This window comes from Sciurus carolinensis, chromosome 8, assembly GCF_902686445.1.
Source record: "Sciurus carolinensis chromosome 8, mSciCar1.2, whole genome shotgun sequence".
NCBI lineage: Eukaryota > Metazoa > Chordata > Mammalia > Rodentia > Sciuridae > Sciurus > Sciurus carolinensis.
Genome location: NC_062220.1, coordinates 108,642,121 through 108,667,009, shown reverse-complemented (window position 1 = coordinate 108,667,009; position 24,889 = coordinate 108,642,121). Strand labels below are relative to the sequence as shown.

The window sequence follows — 24,889 nt, the reverse complement described above, 5'->3', positions numbered from 1 at the left end:
CCACCATGTGACAACACTAATACTGGGATCAAAGAAAGGGACAATACACTGGATGTACAGCTAGCGGAACTGATGTTACCCTTACATGGGTAAAAGACCCTGCAGCCTCCTTGCCATGTCTGCATGTACTGTTCTTCACCTCATTTTCCTGAGACAAGAAAGAAGAGGATCTGAAGAAACAGTTTGAGTGAAGTGGCTAATAGCAGTCTTACTTGCTCTGTAGGAGAATATAAGCTTGTCTATGAGGTTTTAAGTAATGGAGCATGCTGTTAGCAGAAAACAGCAGCAGCCAAAACATCTTCAGCAGTGTTATTTAAGGAACACATATTTGTAGGCAGCATCTCAGTAATGAATTATTATTTATTCAGGTAAATATAGGGAAAAATCATGTTTTCATTTGCTTTAGGCTTAGAACCTGGATGATCCCTTCTTATTTTTACTTTATTCTAGTTATTCCCAGGCACAAGAAACGGAAATATCCTCAGAACCATCCTTAACCTCAGTGCCTCTTAAAAGGGCACTGAATCCACCACATAAATCATATGTCAAAAGGAGGAAAAAAGACACTGTTTCCAGTCTGTTAGTACTGTCAGTTTACTTTTATATGAAATTGCTTTTAATCTCGCAATTATTTTTGGCCTTAGCCGACTCTTCCTTAGCAACAGAAAGCAGGGCTATAGGAAGTCACAGAGTCCTATGAGAAAGCGCGAAACAATGGATTTCACGAAAACAAAGGAATACTTGAGAATCGTTGAAAATATTAATTGGCAGCTTATTGATTGATTTTTTTTTTTAGCATTTCTGATGTGGCAAATGTGCTAGGGAGAGATGCTGGGTGAGAATGTTTCCATAAAAATACAGTCAGGCCTGCAAACAGAAGTGATGGGGCAGCCAGGGTGGTTCCTAAGACCAGTGGGGTTGGGACAAAGTCAACCATGGCACTTACTCAACTACTTAAACACCTTGGTTATCTGAGAGGTAGAAGTCAGGGTACTTGTTGAACAAGCTCCAGATACAAGGACTTTCCTGTTTTTACAGAATAATTGATTTTTGTTTCACTTCTAGTTAAAATGGGCCCTTCTTCTTAAACTCTCACTTAAATCAGAAAAATTAACAGCTACCTCAGGAGCACTTGCCATGTCTGTTTATTGGTCTTGTGCCTAGGCAGCCTTCCAGGGTGTTGCTTTTCAACCTTACAGTGTTAGATCAGTAGTTTCCTCTAATATTGTGTTAATCTTTATGGAATAGTTGCAGAGTATAGACATTAAAAATTATGACTTTCTGAATAAGAATTTATTTTGTCCTGAGAACACATGATACATGAGTCAGAGGTGGCTATTAAGGCACATCAGATCATTGGTAGCAGGCCATGGAAGGTACCAGCCATTGGTGAGCAGGTGGTGGGATGACCTGGCATGTCCACTAGCTCCCAGTGTGAGTCTTTTCGCCCTGCCTAAGCCAGGCCCACACATCCCTTTCTTCTTTTGAAGAAATGATTCAGAGTCCTGTCCCAGTCAAGGAAATTGAGATATCTCCCCTTTAATTTTGATGATATGATTATTATTATTTTTTTTTCCATTTGTCTTAGAGCTTGATAGCTTCTTGAGTGAGAAATTACAGGACTTGCTGGACTTGGGTGCAGGTCAGCTATAATTTACCCTAAATGTCTATGCTTTCTTTCTATGTTTTTGTGACTCTCACAATATCATGAAGGACATATGCTGAACTGCTAACAAGATTTAAGTCATTTTTTTTAAAATCAGAATGTATATTTCCCCACCTTTTTCTACTTTTTTAGCCACATCAGTTACTTGTGGAGACCCTTAGAAAGGTAGGACTGATACCAGTAGGTGACAGACTTCCTCCAGGTCAGGAGGAGAAATGTCCATGTGCATTCCAGGACTCAGGAACTCAACATACTTATGGGCCACAGTTTGTGGGTGACACAGAACTAGGTGGGACAGCAGTTGACTTGCAAAATTTATATAGATTTTTGTCTTTCTGTAATGCAGTGCCAGAGGACTTCAACATCAATCAGTGAGTGCTTTAGGGAAAGTTTGTATGTGTCTAGCTGCTAAGGTGAGACCAGATCTTGTGGTATTTTATGGAAAACAACTGATGATTATAGTTGCCTGAGAGATCAGCATCTGAGAGATCTGCATTACTTTTGTGTGCTTAATGTAAACACAGGATTTTTACTATGCTCATTCTATGTTGCCTGAGGTGATTAGTGGTTGGATCAACCTGGGGAGACTTTGCAAATGTTGATTCTGGCTGGGGAACAGGTGACTCTCTTCCCTGAGGAATGGGTTCTTCCCTACAAAAAAGAATCACTGAGCATCTGAGACGAACTTACACATGGGCTCATGCCAGAAACCAACATCTCAACTTTAAAACCCTATAATCATGTGCTGGGAAAATTAGAGCACTCTCCTCAAAAAGCCATTATCCCTTGGCCAGAAATGGAAGCTTCACTTTCAGAGTTGCTGAGCTTATTATCTCTGTCTAACCCTGAGTAGCCATAGATGGTCTCCATCTGGATCATGAAGCCAACCATAATCATCTTCTCAGAGTGACCAACTGATTTTGTCACCCTTATCTCATCATACTTGTTGAAAGAAAGCCAGTTAGAATTTCTGTTTTCTCTGGAGGGTTGGAGAATCACCTAACTCCTGTTGTTTCTGCAGCAAAACTTTATTACACATATTAACATTTGTGTGGAGGACAATCAAAGTCCTCCAATCAAAGAAGAATAATGTGATCATTTTTAAATACTTGTAATAATCTGTGGCACCCCTGTATTTCAGGGGTATTTCCTGGAATACTGAATGAAGATGGAGATGGGTATGGGATAAACAAAACAGACATGTCTTGTTATTTCCCTTTCTTTTCTAAGGGCTACATCCCACCACATTCTTTACCAGAAATGTAGAAAGATGCCTAGGTTATAGGCCTGCTGAGCCAGAGCAGTAGATACTAAGCATTTCAGCTGTTCATGGTTGACCAGAAGGCTGGGTTATGTCACTTAGCAACTTCTCCTGAGGGCATTTCTCAGGTACACAAGCCACTTATCTGGTGACATAGACCAAGGTGCATGCCTGTCATTCTGCTGGTTAGCAGGACTGGGATCTCCTCCTCCCTCCTTTCTCGCTTCAGTGCCTGTGGTTTCTGAAAGACCCATAAGACTTTCCTGTGGAGCCATAAGACTTGGTGTTCTGTATTTGCATGAATATGTGTGTGTGTGTGTACATGCACACACATGCATAAAAGCCTCTCCCAAGAAAACACCACCCTACTAGGGTTTGTAATGGAAGTAAAGAAAATGGAGAAGTATTAAAGTAAGCATATTCGTATCCTAAACATTCTGAGAAAAAGAGGGAAATAACATAGTGGCTAGTGACTCAAATCTTAGAAATAGCTAATACACCACTTTAGAAGTTACATGAAATATCAGTTTATTTGCTCATTTCAACAAGTGTACCAGCCAGTTTAAAAAATCACTCTATAGCCAACGTGGGAAAGGTGTTTTGCTTGTGCTGTGATGACAGGTACATGAACACATGGCACTTGAAAGAGTATGATTTGGGAGAAGGCTGGGAGCCAGACAAACCTGTGTGTGACCACAGGTCAGGAAGCCACCTGCATAGCTTCTGTTACTGTCCTTTCAGGAGAAATGACCCACCTCTGTGGTATTCAGAATGCTGGAATATGCAGCCTCTCTGGCAATAGTCAAGACATAACTTTATTCTTGAGAAGTGGCAGGCAGTTTTGTTTTACATTGTCTCATAGAAAATAGAGAAAAATCAGGCTAGGAGGTAGAACAATGTGGCCCATCCCTAGGAGCTGCTTAAGGGAAGATAAACACTCCTCAGGCATGGTGTTATGTGAATGTGAGGTTTTTCTCAGGGACTTGGTACAATAAATAATACTAAAACAAGTAGCTGAGGATTTTGTATTAAAATTTGAATTATGGAATCAAGTATTAAGAGATTCTTTTGTGGACGAGGCAAGTTATGTGTTAGCATATATACATATTCACACACACACACACACACACACACACAAACACAAACATAGTAAATGAATAGAGGGTTGGAGACATTGTTTAATACAGATCAACAGGAATCACTGATGCTTCATGGGGTGGATTTGAACAGCTGGTCTTAGTTTCTGAAGGGTTATTTGAACAAATGGATCTTGGACAGGTGAAGCCAGAAAAATCAGAGGTATAGTGAAAGAGGGATAACCATGTCCAGTTGGCAGGATTTGCAGACCAGGAAGACCAGGAAATTTGGGGATGAATTGTGGCAAGCCAGAGGGCATTTATGTTGGTCAGACTGAAGAGAGACCAAAACAAAACCTCAGATATGTGGACAGAGCCTGGGTGGAGGCATTGGAACCAGCCGTGTAGAGAGAGGATGGAGGAAGATGGGGACTCCAGTGGGCAGCTCAGGGGCTTCCCCTGACTTGGCAGGTGGGAGGCATTGCAAAGCATCTATACTTTTGCTTAAAAGCTAGTGGAGTTTCCCCTTATACTCCAAACTAGAATCTGATTCTGAGGGAGTCAAAAGTGCAGCTTCAGTTCTAAGAGAAAGACATAACAAGGCAAAAGAAGAGACTTTTCCTTCTGTTGCCTCCCCATGCACCCAAGCTGTTCTACAGTGACCCATACTGTACCTAAGGAGACCTTATGGTGACCCAAGACTAAGCAGGGCTTGAGTGATGGCTGTGGGTCATTGACAGAGAACTTGCTATTTCTTGTCCTCTAGCCAAGGTCTGGTCTATACAAAGGGAAGCCTGCCCATTAAGATGGCCCCCGTGGCCTCCAACTGCTCAAGTCTGTTTAGTTGTGCAGTACCTTCTGCCGTCAGTGCTCTGCAGGACTCCAGGCCTGGAAGGTACTCATCCTGCCGGTGTCCTGACTAGGCTCCCTGTGGTTCCCCATTACCCATGCAAGAAAGATGTGAACTTGGCTCCTCTTCTTAGATTACAGCATATCAACAGATATATCTGCTTGCCAATTCCTGATGGAGTATAGCAATTATATTTGATAATTTATGTGAGTGTTTGGTTTTCCTGGGACTGTTCAACTTTTCCTCCTGTCTGCTCTTACCTTGTTCACACAGCACTGGAAAGACTAAATGGAGTTCCATTGATCTGCCTTGGTCTCCCCCCAGCATTGTCCTGCCGGAGGACAGAGGAGGACATCTGTCCTTTTTTTTACCAGGGCCTTTTTTCTAATTTGCTGTGCTTCCCTGGAGCTCTGGGCTCTTGCCACCTCCTGTGCTCTGACACTTGAAGCTCCACTGCTGTCACCTTCCTGGGTTCCCTCTTTATATTTCTTAATGGGAGAATATTGGGGTGCATGTCAGAAGAACACAGAATTTGAGCCCTCAAGATCAGGTCGGGGAACAAGAGAGATTACCAGGGGGGGCTAAAGAAAACTGTTTTAAAGAAAAGTGCTTTAGAGGTAAACTTTGTGAATGACCTTGAGATCTTTATGCCCAATGGCCCCTGCTGTGGATCAGTGGTGTGCGCTTTGCAACCATTCCTAATCAAGGTGATGAGAAATCCCCAAGGTGAAGTCAGGGGTGAGGTTAGCGCTAATCTGTTAATCCAAGTATCCAAGTTTGTGAATGATTTACTTAAAGCACATGAAATTTCTTCACAATTTTTCCTGGATAAGTTATAGCATTCACTTTCTGATAAAAAAAAATACTTTTCTGAGGGGAAGAGAGAAAGTTGGATTTGAATATCCTGAATATTAGTTGGTATTTTGTAGGTGAAACGTATGTAGGTGAAATCATGGGGGTAGAGGACAATGATGGTTGTTGATGTGCTAAGGCGCTATCCCACAAGAGAGAATGAAAAATGAGCCAGCCATCTTCAATCTGGGCAATGTGGTGTGTGATTGGTTGAGGGTGAAGACTGAGCAGTGGTTCTCAACCTTGACTTTCAAAAGTGAATGCCTCATGGGCAGCATGTACATGAAAAGATGCTCAATTTCTTTCTTTGTTCTTTTTTTCCTTTTTTCTTTCTTTTTTTTTCTGATCCATTGTAACAAATGGGGTACAACTTTTTATTTCTCTGGTTGGACACGAAGTAGGGTCACACCATTTGTGTCATCATATATGTACATAGGGTAATGATGTTTGTCTCATTCCATTATCTTTCCTTCCCCCTGCCCTCTCCCCATCCCTCATTTCCCTCTACACACTCCAGCGTTCCTCCATTCTTCCCTCCCCCCCTCCCCCCATTATGTATCATCATCCACTTATCTGAGAAAACATTTGGCCTTTGGTTTTTTGGAATGGGTTTATTTCACTTAGCGTGATATTCTCTAACTCCATCCATTTACCTGCAGATGGCATAATTTTATTCTTCTTAATGACTAATATTTCATTGTGTATGTATATCACAGTTTCTTTATCCATTCATCTGTTGAAGGGCATCTCAGTTGGTTCCATAATCTAGCTATTGTGAATTGAACTGCTTTAAACATTGATGTGGCTGCATCACTGTAGTATGCTGAATTTAAGTCCTTTGGGTATAGGCCAAGGAGTGGGATAGCTGGGTCAAATGGTGGGTCCATTCCAAGTTTTCTAAGGAATCTCCAAACTGCTTTCCAGAGTGGCTGCACCAATTTGCAATCCCGCCGACAATGTATGAGTGTACTTTTCCCCCCACATCCTTGCTAACACCTATTGTTGCTTATATTCTTGATAAAAGTCATTCTAATTGGGATGAGATGAAATCTTAAGGTAGTTTTGATTTGCATTTCTCTTATTACTAGAGATGTTGAATATTTTTTTCATATATCAGTTGATCATTTGTATATCTTCTTCTGTGAAGTGTCTGCTCAGTTCCTTAGATGCTCAATCTTATGAATAACCAGGGAATGCACATCAAAACCACTGTGAGATACTGCTTCATACCTGCTAAAGATGTCATTGACTTTTTTTAAAATAAAAAATAAATGTGAGGATACAGAGAAACTGTACATTATGGATGGGAATGTAAAATGGTGTTAATGTTGTGAAAAATATTTTGGCAGTTCCTCCATATGACCCCCAATTCTACTCCTAGGTATATACACAGAAGTGTTAAAGCAAAAACATGTACACCAATGTTCATAGCAACTCTGTTCACAGTAGCCAGAAGATGAAAATAACCCAAGTGCCCATTAGTACATGAATAAAAAATATGATACATAATGAGTGAAGTACTGAGATGGTATAATATGGGTGAATCCTGAAAACATGCTACGTAAAAGAAGCCAGTTACCAAAGACCACACATTGTTTGATTTCATTCATTTAATGTATCTAAAATAAGCAAATCCATAGAGTCAGAAAGCAAATCGGTGGTTGTCATGAGTAGGGGAGGAAGGGGATGAGAAATGGCAGCTTAGTGATCACAGGGTTTTTTTAGGGGATGGTGAAGAAGTTCTGGAACAAGGTAGTGGTGACCGCAGGGCAGTAGTGGAAATGGTCTTAATGCCACAGAATCCTGTGCCTTCAAATAGTTAAAATGGGAAATTTTTATGTTACACATTGGTTGCTACCATCATTTTAAAAAGGAAGAAAATAAATAACGCCTGATTGTACCCCAGAGTTTCTGATGTAGTTGGATCCAAGTGCATCCTGAGTGTTTCTATCTTTAAAAGCTCCTAGGGAGTTTGAGAATCTCTGTTCCGGAGCCAGACTGTGTGACCCTACCACTTCCTGGTGCATGCCCTTGGGCAAGTCACCGACTCCCTGTGCCTCAGTTACCTTAGCTGTGAAATGGGGATCATATTATTGTCTACATCACAAAGTTGTTATGAGGGTCACATGGTTTAATGTGGGTAGATATATGCCTCTATATGAATATACTGCTATTTCCTGAGCCTGGAGCTTGAATTTCCTCCCTAATTAGGAAAGTCCTTGTTTTCTTTGTACTTGCCTGATGTCAGTTCGTATCCTTCCCCTATGTGGGAAGCCCACACTTCTCTATTTGTCAGAAACAGTCTCAACAATGCTGTTGTCCCTGTGTTCTTTCCAATTTGGCGTTTTTAAAAAGATCACTTGGGAAAGAATCCCATTTTGGAGAATAAATTTTATGGTCACGTCTTGCCCTTTTCTGCAGCATAATGTGTGCAGTTGGTGATGATTGCTAAATGCCTTATCAGATGGCGGGGGGGGGGGGTGCTGGGAGAGGGATTTGTTTTTGTTTTTTTGGTACCAGGGATTGAACCTAGGTACTTAACCACTGAGACACATCCCCAGCTTTTCTTTTTTCATTTTTTAAATTTTGAGACAGGGTCTTGCTAAATTGCCGAAGCTGACTTTGAACTTGTGATTCTCCTGCCTCAGCCTACTGAGTCACTGGGATTATAGGCATGTTTTGAATCATGCTTTGGAGAGGTCCCCTCAACCAAAAAGATAGAATGTTGAACCACATAACTACTTTTCTTGCTTCTTAAGCATATTTGAACATAAAGTATGCCAGCAAAGATATCTGACCTTCTTATTTCTTCCATCTAATGACTTAGTTGCCTGGAATTACAGAGAAGCCTTCTGGATTTGATATAAGTAATAGAAACAATCAGGTTTCTTCCAATGTGGAGGTAATCTTTTCAGGCAGCCCTCATACCTGCCGGTAGTACAACTCACAACCAGTTTCTCATTGTCTTTTCTACTCTAGTTCACAGTATTGATAAAGTGCTCATAAACCATTTAGTAAAAGATGCTTACTTTTCTTTGAAGAAATACATTTATCTTCCAAGAGACTACATGTGAAATCTCACTCTTGATGAGTCATAGAAGAGTAAACTTATAAATCAATATTCAAAACATCACCAATAAATTACAGGAAAATTTACATGTACTTTTTTTTTTTTTTTTTTTTTTGGTGGTGCTGGGGATTTGAACCCAGGGCCTTGTACTTGCAAGGCAAGCACTCTACCAACTGAGCTATATCCCCAGCCCTATATGTACTTTTAAAAGGGAAAAACCTTTGCTGCTTCTTTAGTGCTTGATATTTTATTTATTTAATTTGGAATTTTCCCCCCCAATATCGTACCTTGAGTCTGCCTCATCTGAAATCTTTCATCTAACCATAAGTCTTCTCTCTCTCTCTCTCTCTCTCTCTCTCTCTCTCTCTCTCTCTCACACACACACACACACACACACACACACACAGACACACACACAGATGCAGATTTAGGTGTTTATCCTGCCCACATATTCTCATAGCTCCCTGCTGCTGCCTCCCTTGAACCACAGGCAGCGGGTCCCCTTGTCTTCTTCACTCTTCTATTGCTACCCTTAATGACATTGCATATTGTGACCTAACTTCCTATAACTTCCTGTAATCCTGGGTTGCGTCCAGCATGATCAAACTCTCGGGTCTGGTGACGGGTGAAGGAGGATTGGAAAATAAAGATTCACAGACACATCTTGAAGATTAAGGGGGGATCAGGTGGAGCCTGCTTTCTGATGGAGATACAGGTCAAAAGAATTACACCAGCAATCTTTATTTATTTATATCTCATTGTCAGGTTAAAGACTATGTAAGCATTATTCTTTGTATTCAGGAAAGTTACAGAAACTAGGACATCCTATGTAGCTTTTCCATAGTCACAATCCACAGTTGCAAAGTGCAATGTGAGGAGTTTTGTGTAGCTCTCAAGAAAGTTCATTGTTAAAAGTTACTATAAGGCAGGCAGGAACTGGAGAAGGGGAGCTGGTGAAACATTGTGGTTGTCTAGCTTAAGAATTCTTTTCCTCCTGGGAGCTGTGTGCCTGAGATCAAGGTTAGAACTGATAGGGCTCTTGCACGGAGCCTCCTCATGCAGAGCATTGCTACAGTAGCTAGGCATCCTGTGATCCTGTGCCCTTGCACAGAAACATTCCCAGGAACCGGGCATGCCACAGCTGTGAGGGCATCAGAGACTCCTGATCTCCGTAACTGCTCTCCCATCCTCCGTCACCCCACTCAGCAATCCTGCCCTTCCATTTTAATATCCTCCTCCTGTTATTTATCCTCTGTATCCCCTGTTAGCTTTTACACCATGAATGGTGTCTGCTCTCTCATGCCAGGCCCTCTTGACTTTATCTCATTTCCCTATACTATTGTCCACATGAGACCACAAGTACACTCTCTGGGCTGTGGGACACTCTATGTACCTTATGGTGTGCTCTCTCTGGGTGATGGCACACTCCATATGACCTGTGGAACATTTTCTGTGACTTGTGGTACACTCTCCATGGCCCGTGGTATGTTCTCTGTGGCCCATTACATATTTCCCATGGACCTATTGGCATCCTCTTTGGGGTAGTACACTTGTGACCTGGGAATCATGGCACGCTCTCTGAGACTGCTAGCATGCTCTCTTTGGCCCACGTTATGTTCTCTTTTGCCTGTGGCCATTATTCTTGTTTTAATCAGCTTTTTTCACTGCTGTGACCAAAAAACCTGACAAGAAAAATTACAATTAGAGGAGAAAAGTTTATTTTGAGGCTCATGGTCTCAAAGGTCTTAGTTGATAGATTGTCGACTTCAATCCTTGAGGCTCCGAGTGTGACAGAATATCAAAGCAAGAGTGTGGCAGAGGAAAGTGGCTCAGGACATTGCACCAGGAAGGAGTGGCGGGGGGGGAGTGCTCTCCTTGGGGAGACAAAATATAACCCCAAAGGCATGTCCCCAATGACCCACCTCCTCCAGCCACACACTACCTGCCTACAGTTAACCACCCACTTAATCCCTAATGGAATTAATGTACTGATTGGGTCAAGGCTCTTATAACTCAAGCATTTCACCTCTAAACCTTCTTGCATTATCTCACACATGAGCTTTTGAGAGATACCTAATATTCAAACCATAGCAACTCTCAAGCAGGATCATGGCCTATTTCGGGACAAATATCACGTTACATGTCTGTGAAGAACGCAGAGGCTCATTTCCTTTTAATTCACAAGTTTTTCAGAAACTTCTGTCTTTCTAAAATCATCACTATTAAGCAAGCATTCCAAACATTAATTCTTGCTTTTCAGATGGCCCTACTTCATAAGCTTTAAATATTGTATTATAGCTTAGCTTCAATCTCTTCTTTGAGTTTTCTTAAGAGAAAATCAAACACTGTTTGGTTATTCTTTGTTTGCTCAGTTTAAGGAAAGATCCTGCCAGTAGAGAAATGAGCTAAAATTCTTCTGATGCCTATCACCCTCTGAGAATTTATATGATATGGTATTTTATGACTAAAATATGTACTCAGACCAAGTAGCTTCTGCAGCTTCCCTTTCTCTAAAGACTTAATATGCCACCCTCCAGTTTTCCACAAAGTAGGTGCTTGGGCAAAAGGGAATGATCCTATCCCACTCATCTCACACAACAAGTGAGGTTCGAGTTCCTATACCCTGCCTGTCCATGCTGACTAGATCAACTGCAGTTGGCGTGCTTCATGCCTCTCAGTGTGTCATTTACCCTGAACTGATGCAAGATTTCCAGGGTGCCAGCAACCTTATGTGGTTTGGCTGAGAGCTCCATCTCTGGGTGTGTCTGTCCTGAAGGCTGCACTGAGGGATAAGCAAATGCAGGCAGAGACAGAAGACAGAAAGCACTTCTTAGAAGGGAACATTGCCCGAGCTAGCACTGTGCTGGCAACCATATACATGAAGCTAGATTCTCTCTGTTCTCACCAGAAAATGCCAGGAGCTTCGATAGACCTATGTGTATTTTGATAGACATATGCTTTGTGAAATGATCAGATCAGACCAGCATATTCTGGTCATTCTGCCTAGTTATCCCAGGGAGTGAGGCCAAAATATGGGTATCCATCCTGCCTCACCTGGATGCTGTCATGTGGTCCTGCCCTTGGTTCCTCCAGAACCAATCCAAGGAAAAGATAATGTGGATAACAGGTTCCAAATGAAATCTTTCCCATTTGGCTTTTCTTCTTTTTTTTTTTTTAAGTTAAATGTTTAATTGATACATACTAGTACAAACTCTTGGGGCACATTGTGATATTTTGATACATATGTTTTGCCTAATGATCAAAACAGGGTAATTAACCTATCCATCACTTCAAACTCTCGGCATTTCTTTGTGGTAAAACATTTAAAGTTCTTTCTTCTAGCCGTTTTGAAATATACAATACATTATTGTTAACTATAGTTACCCTACTATGCAATCAGATAACCTCCTCAGCTTCTGGTAACCACCATTCTACTCTCCACATCTATGAGATTGACTTTGTATATTCCACATATAAGTGAGATCATATAGTATTTGCCATTCTGCACCTGGCTTATTTCATTTAATGACCTCCATTCCACCATGTTATCTCAAATGATAGAATTTTATTCTTTTTATGGCTGAATAATATTTCAGTATATGTGTGTGTGTTCTTATTTTTTTAAAAATACGTTTTTCTTTTTAATTGATGCATAATAACCACACGTATTTTGGGGTATGGTGTGATCAGTACATGTGTACAATGTGTAATGCCCAAATCAAGTAATCAGCATTTCCATCTCCTTTTGTGTTTATAAAATATTTATTTTTGTTTGGAACCTTTAAACTCTTCTCTTGTAGTTCCTTATATGTTATTTAGTAGGTTGTTGTGAACGGTAGTCACCCTACTGTGTTGAAGAGCAGTAGGCTACATTTTCTTTATTCATGAAGCAGTGGATGCTTGGGTTGAGCCATATTTTGGTTCCTGTGAATAGTGCTGTTGTGAATTTGGAAGTGCAGGTGTCTTTTCAAGATGCTGATGTCCTTTCCTTTGGAACTGTACCCAAGAGTGGGATCGCTGAGTCATGTGACAGTTCTATTTCTAGTGTTTTCAGGAACATTCATACTTTTGATAGAGCATTAAAAGAAATACCAAAACCTTTCAAAAGAGGGCAGCATGGTGCAAGGAGAGGGACAGGGAGCATAGTTCTAGTTTTATGCCATCACTCGGGAGCTGAGCCAGCCTGAGTTGCTCTGTCAATCCTCTGGGGCCTCAGTTATTTCTCATAATTGAAACTATGAACATCAGTCCATTATCAGGCTGTCAGCCCCCTGGGATCTCAAGTTTTCTCTTCATTGACAAAAATAAATAACAATATGTTATATGGTATAAAAAGGCAAATACTGCATGATCTCACTCATATATGAAATCTTTAAAAAACTCAATCTCATAGAGGTAGAGAGTAGAATAGTAGTTACCAGAGGCTGGGGAGAGTGGGAAAAAGTTAGTCAATGGGTACCAAGTTACAATTAGGAGGAATAATATCTGGTGTTTGATCACATGATAGGGTGATTATAGTTAATGATAATGTTTATTTTTTGTCAAGAAATACAATAAATGTTTAGAGAAAACTCTAATGTTATCTAATATAGAAGAATATTTACATTGCATATAAATAAATGTTTAGAGAAAACTCAACATTTTCATTTACAGAAGAGTTTATACTGATGGGATTATGGACAGCTCTTTCAGAGTATATTTATTGAAACCAAAATATTTTCCTTTAGCTTTAAACAAAAATCCATTTCTGAGTTCCTCAATAGCCATATCAAAAGATCTGCTCCAACTTTTGATAGATTTGATTAATTTGTTCTCACAAGTTATAATCATATTTGCCAGAAGAGATAGTTTTGAGAATTGGAAGTAAAATGGTTGTCATCCTTATAACTTTATAGTGACCTTATGTTAAACAGAAAACCTTTAAGTACAGCATCTAAGCATGCATCCCTAGAGGCATGTGCTGTCAGTGTTCACTTAGTTCCTTGTTACCAACATGGATGAACCAATGCCATCCTAATGCTGTGTGAAGTATTTACAAGCCAAGCAGCTGTGCACACATGCATGTGAAGAGCTGAAACTAAGGGAGCTAGAACCTGGCAATACATGCTCACTTGAAAGCAGTAATGTTTACCCTTGGCATAGCTCCCTGTCCACTGGTCTCTGACCTATTATAAGTAAATGAGTGAGGAAGAGAACCTGGTCTGTGCCATACCTCAAAATTAATCCAGTAAATCTCAAAGTTAATCCGGGGACACTCAGTGCTACCGGAATTATGTCAGCAGGTTCCATTAGGCATTCAGGCTGTCATAGCAATGCCCCTGCTGCCCAGTGCTGGCTCTGCAGAGTCTTCTGCCTATATGGTGCTCTGAATGGGTTTAGAGGCAGTGACTGATTGTGGAGAGCAAACTGAGTCTAATCCACCAGCATTTTGGGAACTCAGGGTTCTTCCAGGAGGATCAGATTTGCTTTGTAAACCCATGGTTTTTGTTGTTGTTGCTGTTGTTATTGTTGCATGTGTGTGTTTTGCTTGCTTCCCCCAGAGAAGCTCCAGGTATTGACTGCAATGTCTGGAGAGGGCTTTTTGACCTTGCCAGCAGTATAGTAAGCCAGGGTTGCAATGAAAATCAAATAAAAGGAAAATACAACTTGATGACACAGTGTGTACATTTCAAAGCAATTGTGTGTGTGTGTGTGTGTGTGTGTGTGTGTGTGTGTGTGTTAGTGGGTACTGGGGATTGAACTCTGGGACACTAAGCCACGTTTCCAGCCCTTTTTATTTTCTTATTTTAAGAAAGGGTCTGACTAAGTTGCTGAGGCTGGCCTTGAGCTTGTGATCCTTCTTCCACAGTCTCTTAAATAGCTGGCATTAAAGGCCCATGCCAATGTACTTGGCAATCAATTATATATACACATATATATTTTATTTAAAATCAGGACCTGTGGCAAAACCAACTTTGTAGATGAAGATATTCTCATTTTGAACTGATACTCAGATCCTAAAATTACTAGTTTTCTTCCCCCCTCCTCCCTAGATGTGTGTATAATAGAATAAGATCATTGATGTTTTATGCAAAAGGTAATGAATTAATCAGCTATCCTCCATGGTAATGTGATGTGGCTACAGAGTTCTGTTTTGCTACTGGTGATTTAACTTAGGGGTATATTACCACTGAACTACATCCCTAGTCCTTTTAATTTTTATTTTGAGACATGCCTTGATAAGTTACTGAGGGTGTCACTAAATTTCCGAGGCTGACCTTGAACTTGCAATCCTTCTGCCTCATCCTGTTGAATTGCTAGGTTTATCGGCATATGCCACCACACCCTGCTGGGTACAGAGTTCTTCTTTGTCTCTGGCAGGTGACATCTCATTGGACTTTCCCTTCCCCTGACAACAACTTCCTCAGGTGGAAGTTTATATCCCACAAACCAATGTCCCACAAACCCTGAAACAATGTTGTATGCGCTTTTTTCCTTTTCTCTGTTATCCATCATTTTTTTCTTAATTATTTATCTGGCTGTACTTGCATCTCCCGAAAATATCTGATAAGATTGTAATAATTAAACACTGAATTGTGGTGCCAACCTTTGGAAGAAGGCATGACTCACTTCCTTACAGAAGAGGAGTTGATATTTCAAGGAAAAAAAGATGCTGACTAGTTTGGACAAGGAACAGGAAACCAAATCCCTTTTGCAGGCAAATGGTGCTCCATCCCTCATAGAACTTTGCAGCAGGAGCCAACCAAGGAAGTGGAGTGAAAGGATAAAGGCCAATCTGTGTTGCCTCCAGACTGTATGGAATAAATTCTTGGTTTTCCATTTTATTCAGTGTTGATATGACTCAGTATTTTCAAGGACATCCAATATTTAATGATGTTTTCCTCACCCATTATTCTTGGATTATTTTCTAAATTCCATGCACAAGGTCCAGCAGTAGGAAAGGAAGAAAGATAGGAGTTAAACCACAAGTATTCCTGGCTGCCCATGAGTGGAAGGTTGATTTGAAGCAGTATAGAGTAGCAGATTTAAGGAGAGAGTTTGGTGGTCAAGGTCTGCTAGACCCTGAACTCCACCTCCTTAGGAGTGTGGGGAGGAAAGAGTTGTTTTTTGACTAGTTAGAGCATATTTGGGATAAAATCACATTTTTGTGTAAAATTCAGTTAAGTTACAGAGACACAGATTGTAGATTATGAGATGCTCATTACCTGGAGAGAACTGAAGGCAGAACTTGTACTGGGGTTGAATGTACTTCTGGCTTCTGTTTGACGTTCAAGTTCATCTCAGTGTGACCTGAGGTCATTCTTATCAAAAATATTTATCAGAAGTGAAGGAAATGACATGTGTTGGATACCTCTGATATTATAGAAATGTGCAGGATGTTTTGACTAAATTCCCTCATTTAATGCTTGCAATATCTTTGAAGTAAATGGAAATTTGCCTCATTTTAAAGATGATGGTTTCATCTACTATAAAATCTGTACTCTTTCCTTACTTTAGGAATTGATACTATTGGAGTATGCTTATGAGGGCAAAAGGACTGTAAAATTAAAACTCAAAATCAAAATTAAGTAAGTGCCCCTGTAAAACGCTTTTAAGGGAGTAGTCTGTAAGAAAACTATGAAAAGCTTAGGGCATTTAAAGGACAGAGGTAAATTCACTGCAGTGTTGAGTGATCAGTCAAGCACGCATAGTTGTGGTGAGAACTGAGGACAAGGGAAACTGGAAGTTCCATGTCTAGACAGGGTGGAGAAGAGAAGCAATTAGATAGAGAATTGTGAAATGCATTGTCCTGAGCGGGGTGTTTCTAGGATGCCAAATGGTAAAGGTGTGTGGTTCTCCGTTGAGTGTCATAGCTTTAATCAACCTCCCAAATATAAATGTGTGTACACGTGCATGTCCTATGAGTTAGGTGTGTGTGTCTGTGTGTGTGTGTTTGCGTGTACACAATCACTGTTAGCAGACTGATAAGAAAATTGAGCAACACGGGAGAGCCCAGTGTCTATGCGTCTGGCTAAATGCTACGTGACTGCTAATGAGAAAAGCTGGGGTTTGCACTCTCCCTGAATTTGGGGGTTTTTAAGTGAATTAGCTATCCAGTGAATTACCTTCACAGCTCCAGTGCTTGGTTGAGCACCTACCCCTTCTCTGGTTTGCTTCATGTACTTCATTTGGTCATCTGGCCCTGCATCATTAGGTTCTGTCTCCTTGAGTCCTCCTGGTTGCTATGGAGGTAGATTTAAGGCAGAGAAAAACATTCAGTGGAGCTCGTTTTGCATTGTCTCATTTGTTTAGTGATGAGTGTGATGGCTGCAGAACTGAGGAACTAGGGGGATTGGTTTACTTTTTCCCTTGGAAGCCAAAATAGGCATTGACAAATTTTCTGGGTATCAGGCTAATTTCTCTACCATCCCTTAGCTGTTTCCTTTAGGAATCTACACGTGATGACTAAAGCCACTGGATGTCTTTGACATTCAGTATCTCATAAAGGAAGCATGAACTGACTCAAAAAGTAACCTTCCTGGAGTGCCTTGTCTTTTGGCTTTCATGGTTAAGCTCAAAAAATTCTGAGTCTCAAAAATTTTCTCAGGAAACTAAATGATAGTAGAATTTGTATCTAAGCACAAGTAATACAAGGCTGTTGCTTACTACAGTAGCTGTCCTTTGTATATTCATTTGAAATATGAACATCTAGTTGTTCAAATGAAATCTTACCTGCAAGTTTATTATGTAAAATGTGAAGCCAGAGTTATTCCAAAGCTCAGGCACCATGCATTCATTCTCACACATGTGAATTCAAGAGTCTTTCAGGCTCCACCATTAGAAACTCAGAGTATGGCTTCAGTGGGTAAAAATGAGCAGTAATCACTGTCTTCATGGAGTTCATGTTTTAATGGGGAGAAATATATGAATAGGCCATTTTATAATAATCAGAGTAGTTAATACATATTGGGTGCTTACATTGTCCCAAGAACTCTCTCAAGGCCTTTTACATGTAGTAACCCATTTACTTTACAATAATAATCTTGTAATATAGAAACTATTTACCCCAATTTTAAAGGAGATAAACTGAGACAGAGAGAAATAAAAAAAAAAAAAAATTGCCCAAGGTCATGTGACTTATAAATGTCAAAACCAGAAATCAAACCTGGACAGTTTGACCCCTCCAGGATCTGTAGCTTACCACCTTTTTGCATTGACTCGGTATGAACTATGTTCAAGGTTACAAATGCTATAATGAAGTGATCTGTAAATGTGCATGAGTAGGAATACCAAGACTAGGCATGGCCCTAGAGTGCTAGTTCTCTAGCTGATCTTTCTGCACAGTCACATCTATTTTTCTATCTGGCAGACCCTAGGAAGAAAAAGGATTGAAGAAAATGTTTTGTGTGCTTTAGCCTGCTCCTCTGGGGTGAAAATTGCTCCTTGAGAACATTGAGTTTGTGGGTTGGGTTGTAGTTATTTCATTTAATTAGCTCTCTGTTATTAAATCCTTTTTCTGATGGTCAGAAAGAGTCTTTAAAGGATATCCATTAACTCATACCATTCATAACTTTGGAAAGTTAGAATAAACTACCAGAAGGTAAAAGATTTCTCAAGATGGTAAAGACCATTGCATTAAGACCTACATTTCAATCTGCTCCTCCTTCTCTTTGGTGTCCAAGACCCCATATGATGACAGGTTAAAGTTTTATGGAAGCTAATTCATACCTACAGTTGAATGGGAATATTAAAATGATTCGAGCTGCAAAATGTTCTCAAAGGTTTAAAAAGTTTACCATTTTCTTCATGGGTAAGAAAATAAACCTTACAGTGTAAGTCTTTAAGGTAATATCCTCTATAACTTTCCAAGGAAAGTGAAAATACAGATTTTTCTCCAGTCATTCACGCCTGTTAGTAGATATGGATGCTATTAGACTTTTGAGTGAATGGTTTGTTGCTTTGTTTTCAGGTTTGGGCGTTTGTCCAGAAGGGTCAACTCATTGATGAGATTTTGTTTATCTCTCCCCAACAGGGCTGCTTAACAACACCCAACTCCCCATCAGTGCATTCACGTTCCCTCACGCTGGGTCCATCCCTCTCCCTGGGCAACATCTCTGGGGTGTCTGTGAAGTCAGAGATGAAGAAGCGCAGAGCCCCTCCTCCTCCAGGTGCTGGGCCACCAGTTCAAGACAAGGCATCGGAAAAGGTAGGGCACGGAGTGGGTGGCTCTCATGATCAGAGCCTCTACAATGACCCAGTTGACTCTCTAGCAACTCTCTGGAAACACTTCCTATTTGTGGCTTTAGCAAGCAGAGTGTTCGGGGCAAACATTTGAGCTTTATTTAGACATAAAGGTGAGATACCACTCTCCTTCAGTTATTGAAGGCAGGAAACTATTTTGGGGCCCTAAGTAATTCAAGATCTATGCTTGTTGGTTAACATGTATTTTATTTTAACTCTGAAATTTTGGGGGCATTAGTGTGACTGTTCAGTGAGAAACATGCACAGGTAAAGATGCATTAAGGAATCTGAAGCTTGTAAAAGAGATAATATATAATTCAGTAGTGATATCCCAAATAGTTTAGGTTCTCAGGAAGCTGAGGATGTTTTTGCATATCAAGTTGCATTCAGTGTCATATGAAATTAATTTTGTGAGACCTGATATTTAAGAAGTCTACTTTTTGATGTTTATCTTCAGAGCAATTCAATGCCTTTGCAGGTGATTGGGTCACTAGGTGCTGATGAGGAAGAGCCTTGTCTGTGCAGCTGAGTTCCTTCCAAGGACTCTTTACTCAGACCTCTTTCCTTCAGCTTCTTGCTGATGCCTGGACATACTATTTGAACTATCAACCCTCCCTCTCCAGGGGTAGAGCATTCTTTGACAGTACAGTCAAACCGTGGTTTTACTTTCCACAGTTTCAGTTACCTGTGGTCAACCACATCCATAAATATTAAATGGAAAATTCCAGAAGCAATTTATAAATTTTAAATTGCATGGTCTTTGGAGTAGTGTAGCAGTCTCGTGTGGTTATCCTCTGTCCTGCCCAGGACGCGATTCATCCCTTTGTCCAGGGTATTCTTGTATTCACACTGTATATGCTACCTGCCCGTTAGTCTCTTAGTAGTGGTATCAGGATTGACTATCACTATTGTGCAGTGCTGTCTTCAAGTAACCCTCTTGTTACTTTATAATTACCCCAGAGTGCAAGGGCAGCAATGCTAGCAATTAGGATATGTCATAGAGAAGCTGTAAAACCCTTCCTTAAAGTAAAGAGAAATTTTATCATAGGAAAACACATAATGTATATGGGGGTTGGTTCTGTCTGAGGTTCCAGGCATCTTCTCAGGGTCTTGAAATGAGTCCCCCCACAGTTAAGGGAGGGCAACTGCAACTTCTTTTTTTCCCAGCTTAGAATGTGGCACTGTAAAAAGACATAAAATTTTTATTTTTCTCTTGAAATGTGTTCTTCCACAGTTAAGGGAGTACAACTGCAACTTTTTTTTTCCCAGCTTAGAATGTGGCACTGTAAAAAGACATAAAGTTTTTATTTTTCTCAACCTGTCCTCATTTGGGTGAAGTGTGGTAGAACCCACTTCCAGGGACAAGCAGGATGGGCTTGTGCTTTTGACTCTTGAGAAGCAGAATTTCCCAAGGCAGTCAAGATGTGAGATAAAGACGCCTTGTTCTTTGTTAGCACAACATGTTTCTGATGGCCTGAATCCCTACTTCATGGGCAGACAGCATGCCTTGCACATCATCACATGAGGCACACCAAAAATTCACTCATTCTCTTTATGGATTTTATTTTCTGACTCCTGCCTGCTGCATCATAATGCACAAGAGCATCACAGCATGGCTAATCTTTAGATTTGGACCCTTTTTTGCTTACTTACAAACTGGCATTTCCTTAAAATATACTAGAAACTAAGTCTCTACTTCTCAAATTTAAGACTTGGTTAGAATTTGCAGCAGTAGATCTCAGTGGCAGAGTTTTGACATCTTGCTTGATACCTTTATCTGTCTGGATGTGTATCCATCTATCTCCATCTTGCTTTGAAATCCAAACCTCTGGTCATCTTTCTCTGTTTCTCCAGGACTGTTCCAAACCTCATGTCTCAGAGACTACCTATTCCCATATACAGACCTTTTTATTCATGTCCTTAGAAATCCATCTCAAAAGCCTGTAATGCAATACAGTTTACGAGAAAGTATTTTTATTTTCATATCTCAGACATTTTCAAATGCTGCTCATTTATTTTGAGTTCTCCATCATATTGTAGCTATGTTTTGATCAAAAGAAATTTTGTTCCGAAATGGTACATCATTCTGTTGTACACTTGCCTTATTAAATGATGCAAACAATGTGAAGCTATTTCCTGTGATTGTCCACAGTGCATCTCTTTAATTTGCTTGGTTTAGATTCCGAACTTTTTCATAACACACAGACCATATCAACAACATTAGCTGTTTTCAATTACATACCCCTGGGGATGTCTTTTTGCTTTGGGTTGGGACAGAAACTTCTTTAGTAGTGAAAAATATGAATTCCAGGATTAATATTATATAAGGTTTTTTTTCAATGAAAATTATACTTTCTTAATGTGTTAGTATGAAGATATTGAACTGCATCAGCATTTTAAAAATTTGTTCCATCTGAAGATAATGTTGTATTTTTCTGTCTTTACTGCACTTACAGTGGATAAAGCCTGCTTGAGTGGGAAAATGTACAGTAAGTAGAGAGTTGGGAATTCTGAATGAAAAATAAATAGTATTTTGGTGCCCTGTAGATTGAACAGAGTTCCCTCTGAGGCAGTAAAAGCTTTTTACTGAAATCTGTTTCATTTGGCACAGAATGAGTGGAGAAATTGGCTCATGGAAACCATCTCTTTTTTTAAGTATGTGAGTGGCATATGGATTAGATTTAAGTATTTGCTATGAACATGCTTTTTTTTTTTTTATTGAAAGGTATTTCGTTATTTACTAATTTCTGGGAAAGGAACCCAAAAATGTATTGTTGTTGTTGTTGTTGGGGAAAAAACGTCAATTCCTTCTTCATGAACTTCCTTCCATATAAAGATAAGATGTTTGTTTGGAAAACCTTATTTTTATGCAACTGTTACCAACACCAATATCCTGAATAAAAGGTTTATTTTCAAGGACATGACTAGTTTATAAGAAAATGAGAATGCTTGGGTTTTCATATTGAAAATACTTTTTTTTTCTTATCAACTTGAAAGAAAAATTCAGTATTTACTTATTTAGGCCTTAAAGGTGGAATAATTTTAGTCATTTTCTAATTCATCAGAAACTTTAAAAAAATGTAATCATCTTATCAGTAATGGTTACATGATTATGTGCTCATAATTTGATCATTATTATTTGTTATTCCTAAAAGTGTGTTCTGAAGAGATTTCCCCAGATGTATGAGAATCTGGGAGGTTAATGTTGGTGCCCATGTACAAGCCTGTTTGAGGAGCAGTTAAGAAGATGGTGGGTAGGTTGATGGGTAGAGGGCCACGTTCTCTTTCAGGAAAGCAATATTCTTCTCTTTTCAGAGCTCCATTGCTCTACCCCCTATCTGCCTCTCAGATAGAAATGACACATTGTCTACACACCATATACTAGGTTAGTATTTCTCTAACTTGAGCAGGTGGACACCAGGACCATAAAACATGGTTCCCAGCCCCACCCACAGTGTTCTCATTTGGCTGGTCTGGTAGAATTTTTACTTAAGCAAGTTTGCAGGTGATTCACTTCAGCTGCTGCTCCAGCCAACCCATTTTGAGAATCACCGCTCTGCCGAATGCTACTTCCATTAGCTGCCTACCCAGAATTTTAACTAATCAAATGTATAGCTATGAAGAAAGTCTGCAGCAGGAATGTTACCTGGATGAATATATGCTGCAGAATAATAATTTTATATGGTTTGTTGCATGCATTGCAGGTTTCACATCTGCAGATTGAACCAACCTCAGTCAAAAATAATTGGGGCAAACATTGCATCGGTACTGAACATGTACAGATTTTTTTTTTCTTGTCATTATTTCTTAAAAGATACAACCCTTTACATAGCACTCACAATATTTTAGGCATTATGAGGGATATGGAGATAACTGAAAAGTATACTGAGAATGTGGTTAGATTATATGTGCATACCACACCACTACCACTTTGTACGAGGGACTTGAACATTTGCAGATTTTGGTGTCCTTGAGGAGCTTAGGACCAATTCCCTGAGGAAACCCAGGGATGAGTATCCAGTTTACCACAGAGGAAGCTGAGGCATTAAGTTATATGTTTAAACATGCAAATAGCTCTTACTTCTCTCCGGGACCAAAGGAATATTCCTCTGGGGGGACAAAGGCATTGTCTGTTTTGGGCAGGATTTTCCTTCATCTCATTTCCTAGGACCCACATTGTCCTTCCCCCAACTTGCCTTGAGCTGCAGTGATTCCCTCCCAGAGGGTGGCCCTGCACAACTGCTGGGATTCCTGCATGCTGCATCTGCACTTGGTCAGTGCTCCCTGTGCACCCAGTCTTCAGTGACCTATCCCTAGGGACAGTTTGCTTTCTTCCTGTTTGCTCATGGTTTTCCCATGTGCACTACTCTAGGATTATATGGACCTATATTAAGAAAATGAGCAGGCCTGCAGACGTATGCCTGGTGGGCATCCTGTACTCATTTTCCAGCCCTTGAGTCTCTCCTCCTCTGTACTTGAGAACAATAAGCAGCATCAACAGGTGCCTACTGTGGTGGTAAGATGTGGCCCTGGCTGTGCTTCCCTGCGTGTAAATCCCAACTCTGCTGTCACTCGAAACGTGACCTAGGGTAAGATCAATGAGGTACCTCATGTATGTAGGAGTGCAGTCAACACAAAAGAGGGGATGAGTGCTGGTTATGTCCATTGGGGGACAGTAGTAGCCGTGTTCCTGTGACAGGGAGGGCTGAAGGAAGGCACGAGGGTTGTATGGCCCAGTGCAGGATCCTGAGTCAACTAAGTGGCAAAGTATATTTTAAAAATATTAAAAAGGGACCAAATGTACAATTAAAAAATTTTACATGAATGGTGTGAATCTGCATCATGCACAACCATAGAAACGAAATGTACCCCATTGTACCCCATATGTGTACAATGAATCAAAATGCAGTCTGTAAAAAATAAAAAATAATAAAAAATTAATAAGAAGAAGAAATTATCAAGCCCCTGGAACAGACTCATTGTGCTGAATAACACCAGCATCTTTCTCTCCTGCGTGGTATTTTCCTTTCTTAGCTGCAAACCATGAACACTCTCCACTCAGCATAGCGCACATTCAGAGAAACAAGAGAAGTGAGTTGCCCATCACATAAGACTGAGCATCCTCTGTTTAAGAAGGAGGATAGAATACTGTCAAGTCATTCTTCCTTAGGTGATTCCATTTATGTAGTAAGATTGAAATTAAACTATAGCTATCATTCTGGACTACATCTGCATTTATATAATACTATACATATCCCAGTAGCCGGTTTTCATCTTTTTCAAACTCTGTCAATTGATCAAAAATAAGTAACTTAGGGAAATTTGCTAGACAGTGCTAAGCTGTCTGGTTTTTGTCATTATCCACAAGATATAATAAGTAGCTGTTTATTAATTTATTTAGTCAATAGTTTTTATACACCTGTTTTGTGCTGATATCAAAGTATAAATCCATTTTATTGTATTAAAAGTAATTCAAAAACATTCTAAAGTTATTCAGGCTTCCTTTTGTCTTGTGTTATTTGAAATATTGCATTCATTATGTTCTCTACCATAAAATTCCCCAACATGACAAGTACATTTTTATGTTATCTCAGGTTTATTGCCTTAAGACTGAAATAACTAGTGATGTTGGCTTTCAGAATGAGAAATTATGGAGGCTGGTATTATGATCAGTTATTAGTATAACCCACTATGGAATTTTCTATGAAAAATTTGCTTATGGATTCCATAAATATTTGTTTGAACATCTGTGTACAAGGCCCTGCCCCTGAAAGCGTGAATTGATATTCATTAATATGACTGCAATAGAGACACAGAAATGCAACATTTCCTACTATGAACATTTGGGATGATCCTCATAGGATACAAATTTAATTGAAAGCTACTTAAAGCT

At 39.9% G+C, this 24,889-nt stretch overlaps 1 protein-coding gene across 5 annotated transcripts in view; it reads left to right on the top strand.

Moving 5' to 3' along the window:
- Cobl (cordon-bleu WH2 repeat protein) overlaps positions 1 to 24,889 on the top strand; it is a 271,478-nt gene that overhangs the window by 127,151 nt on the left and 119,438 nt on the right. For all 5 annotated transcript variants that reach the window (XM_047560611.1, XM_047560608.1, XM_047560612.1 and 2 more), the window contains one exon: positions 18,788 to 18,961. In XM_047560611.1, coding sequence (XP_047416567.1) covers positions 18,788 to 18,961 — 174 coding nt within the window. The remainder of the gene's footprint in view (positions 1 to 18,787; positions 18,962 to 24,889) is intronic.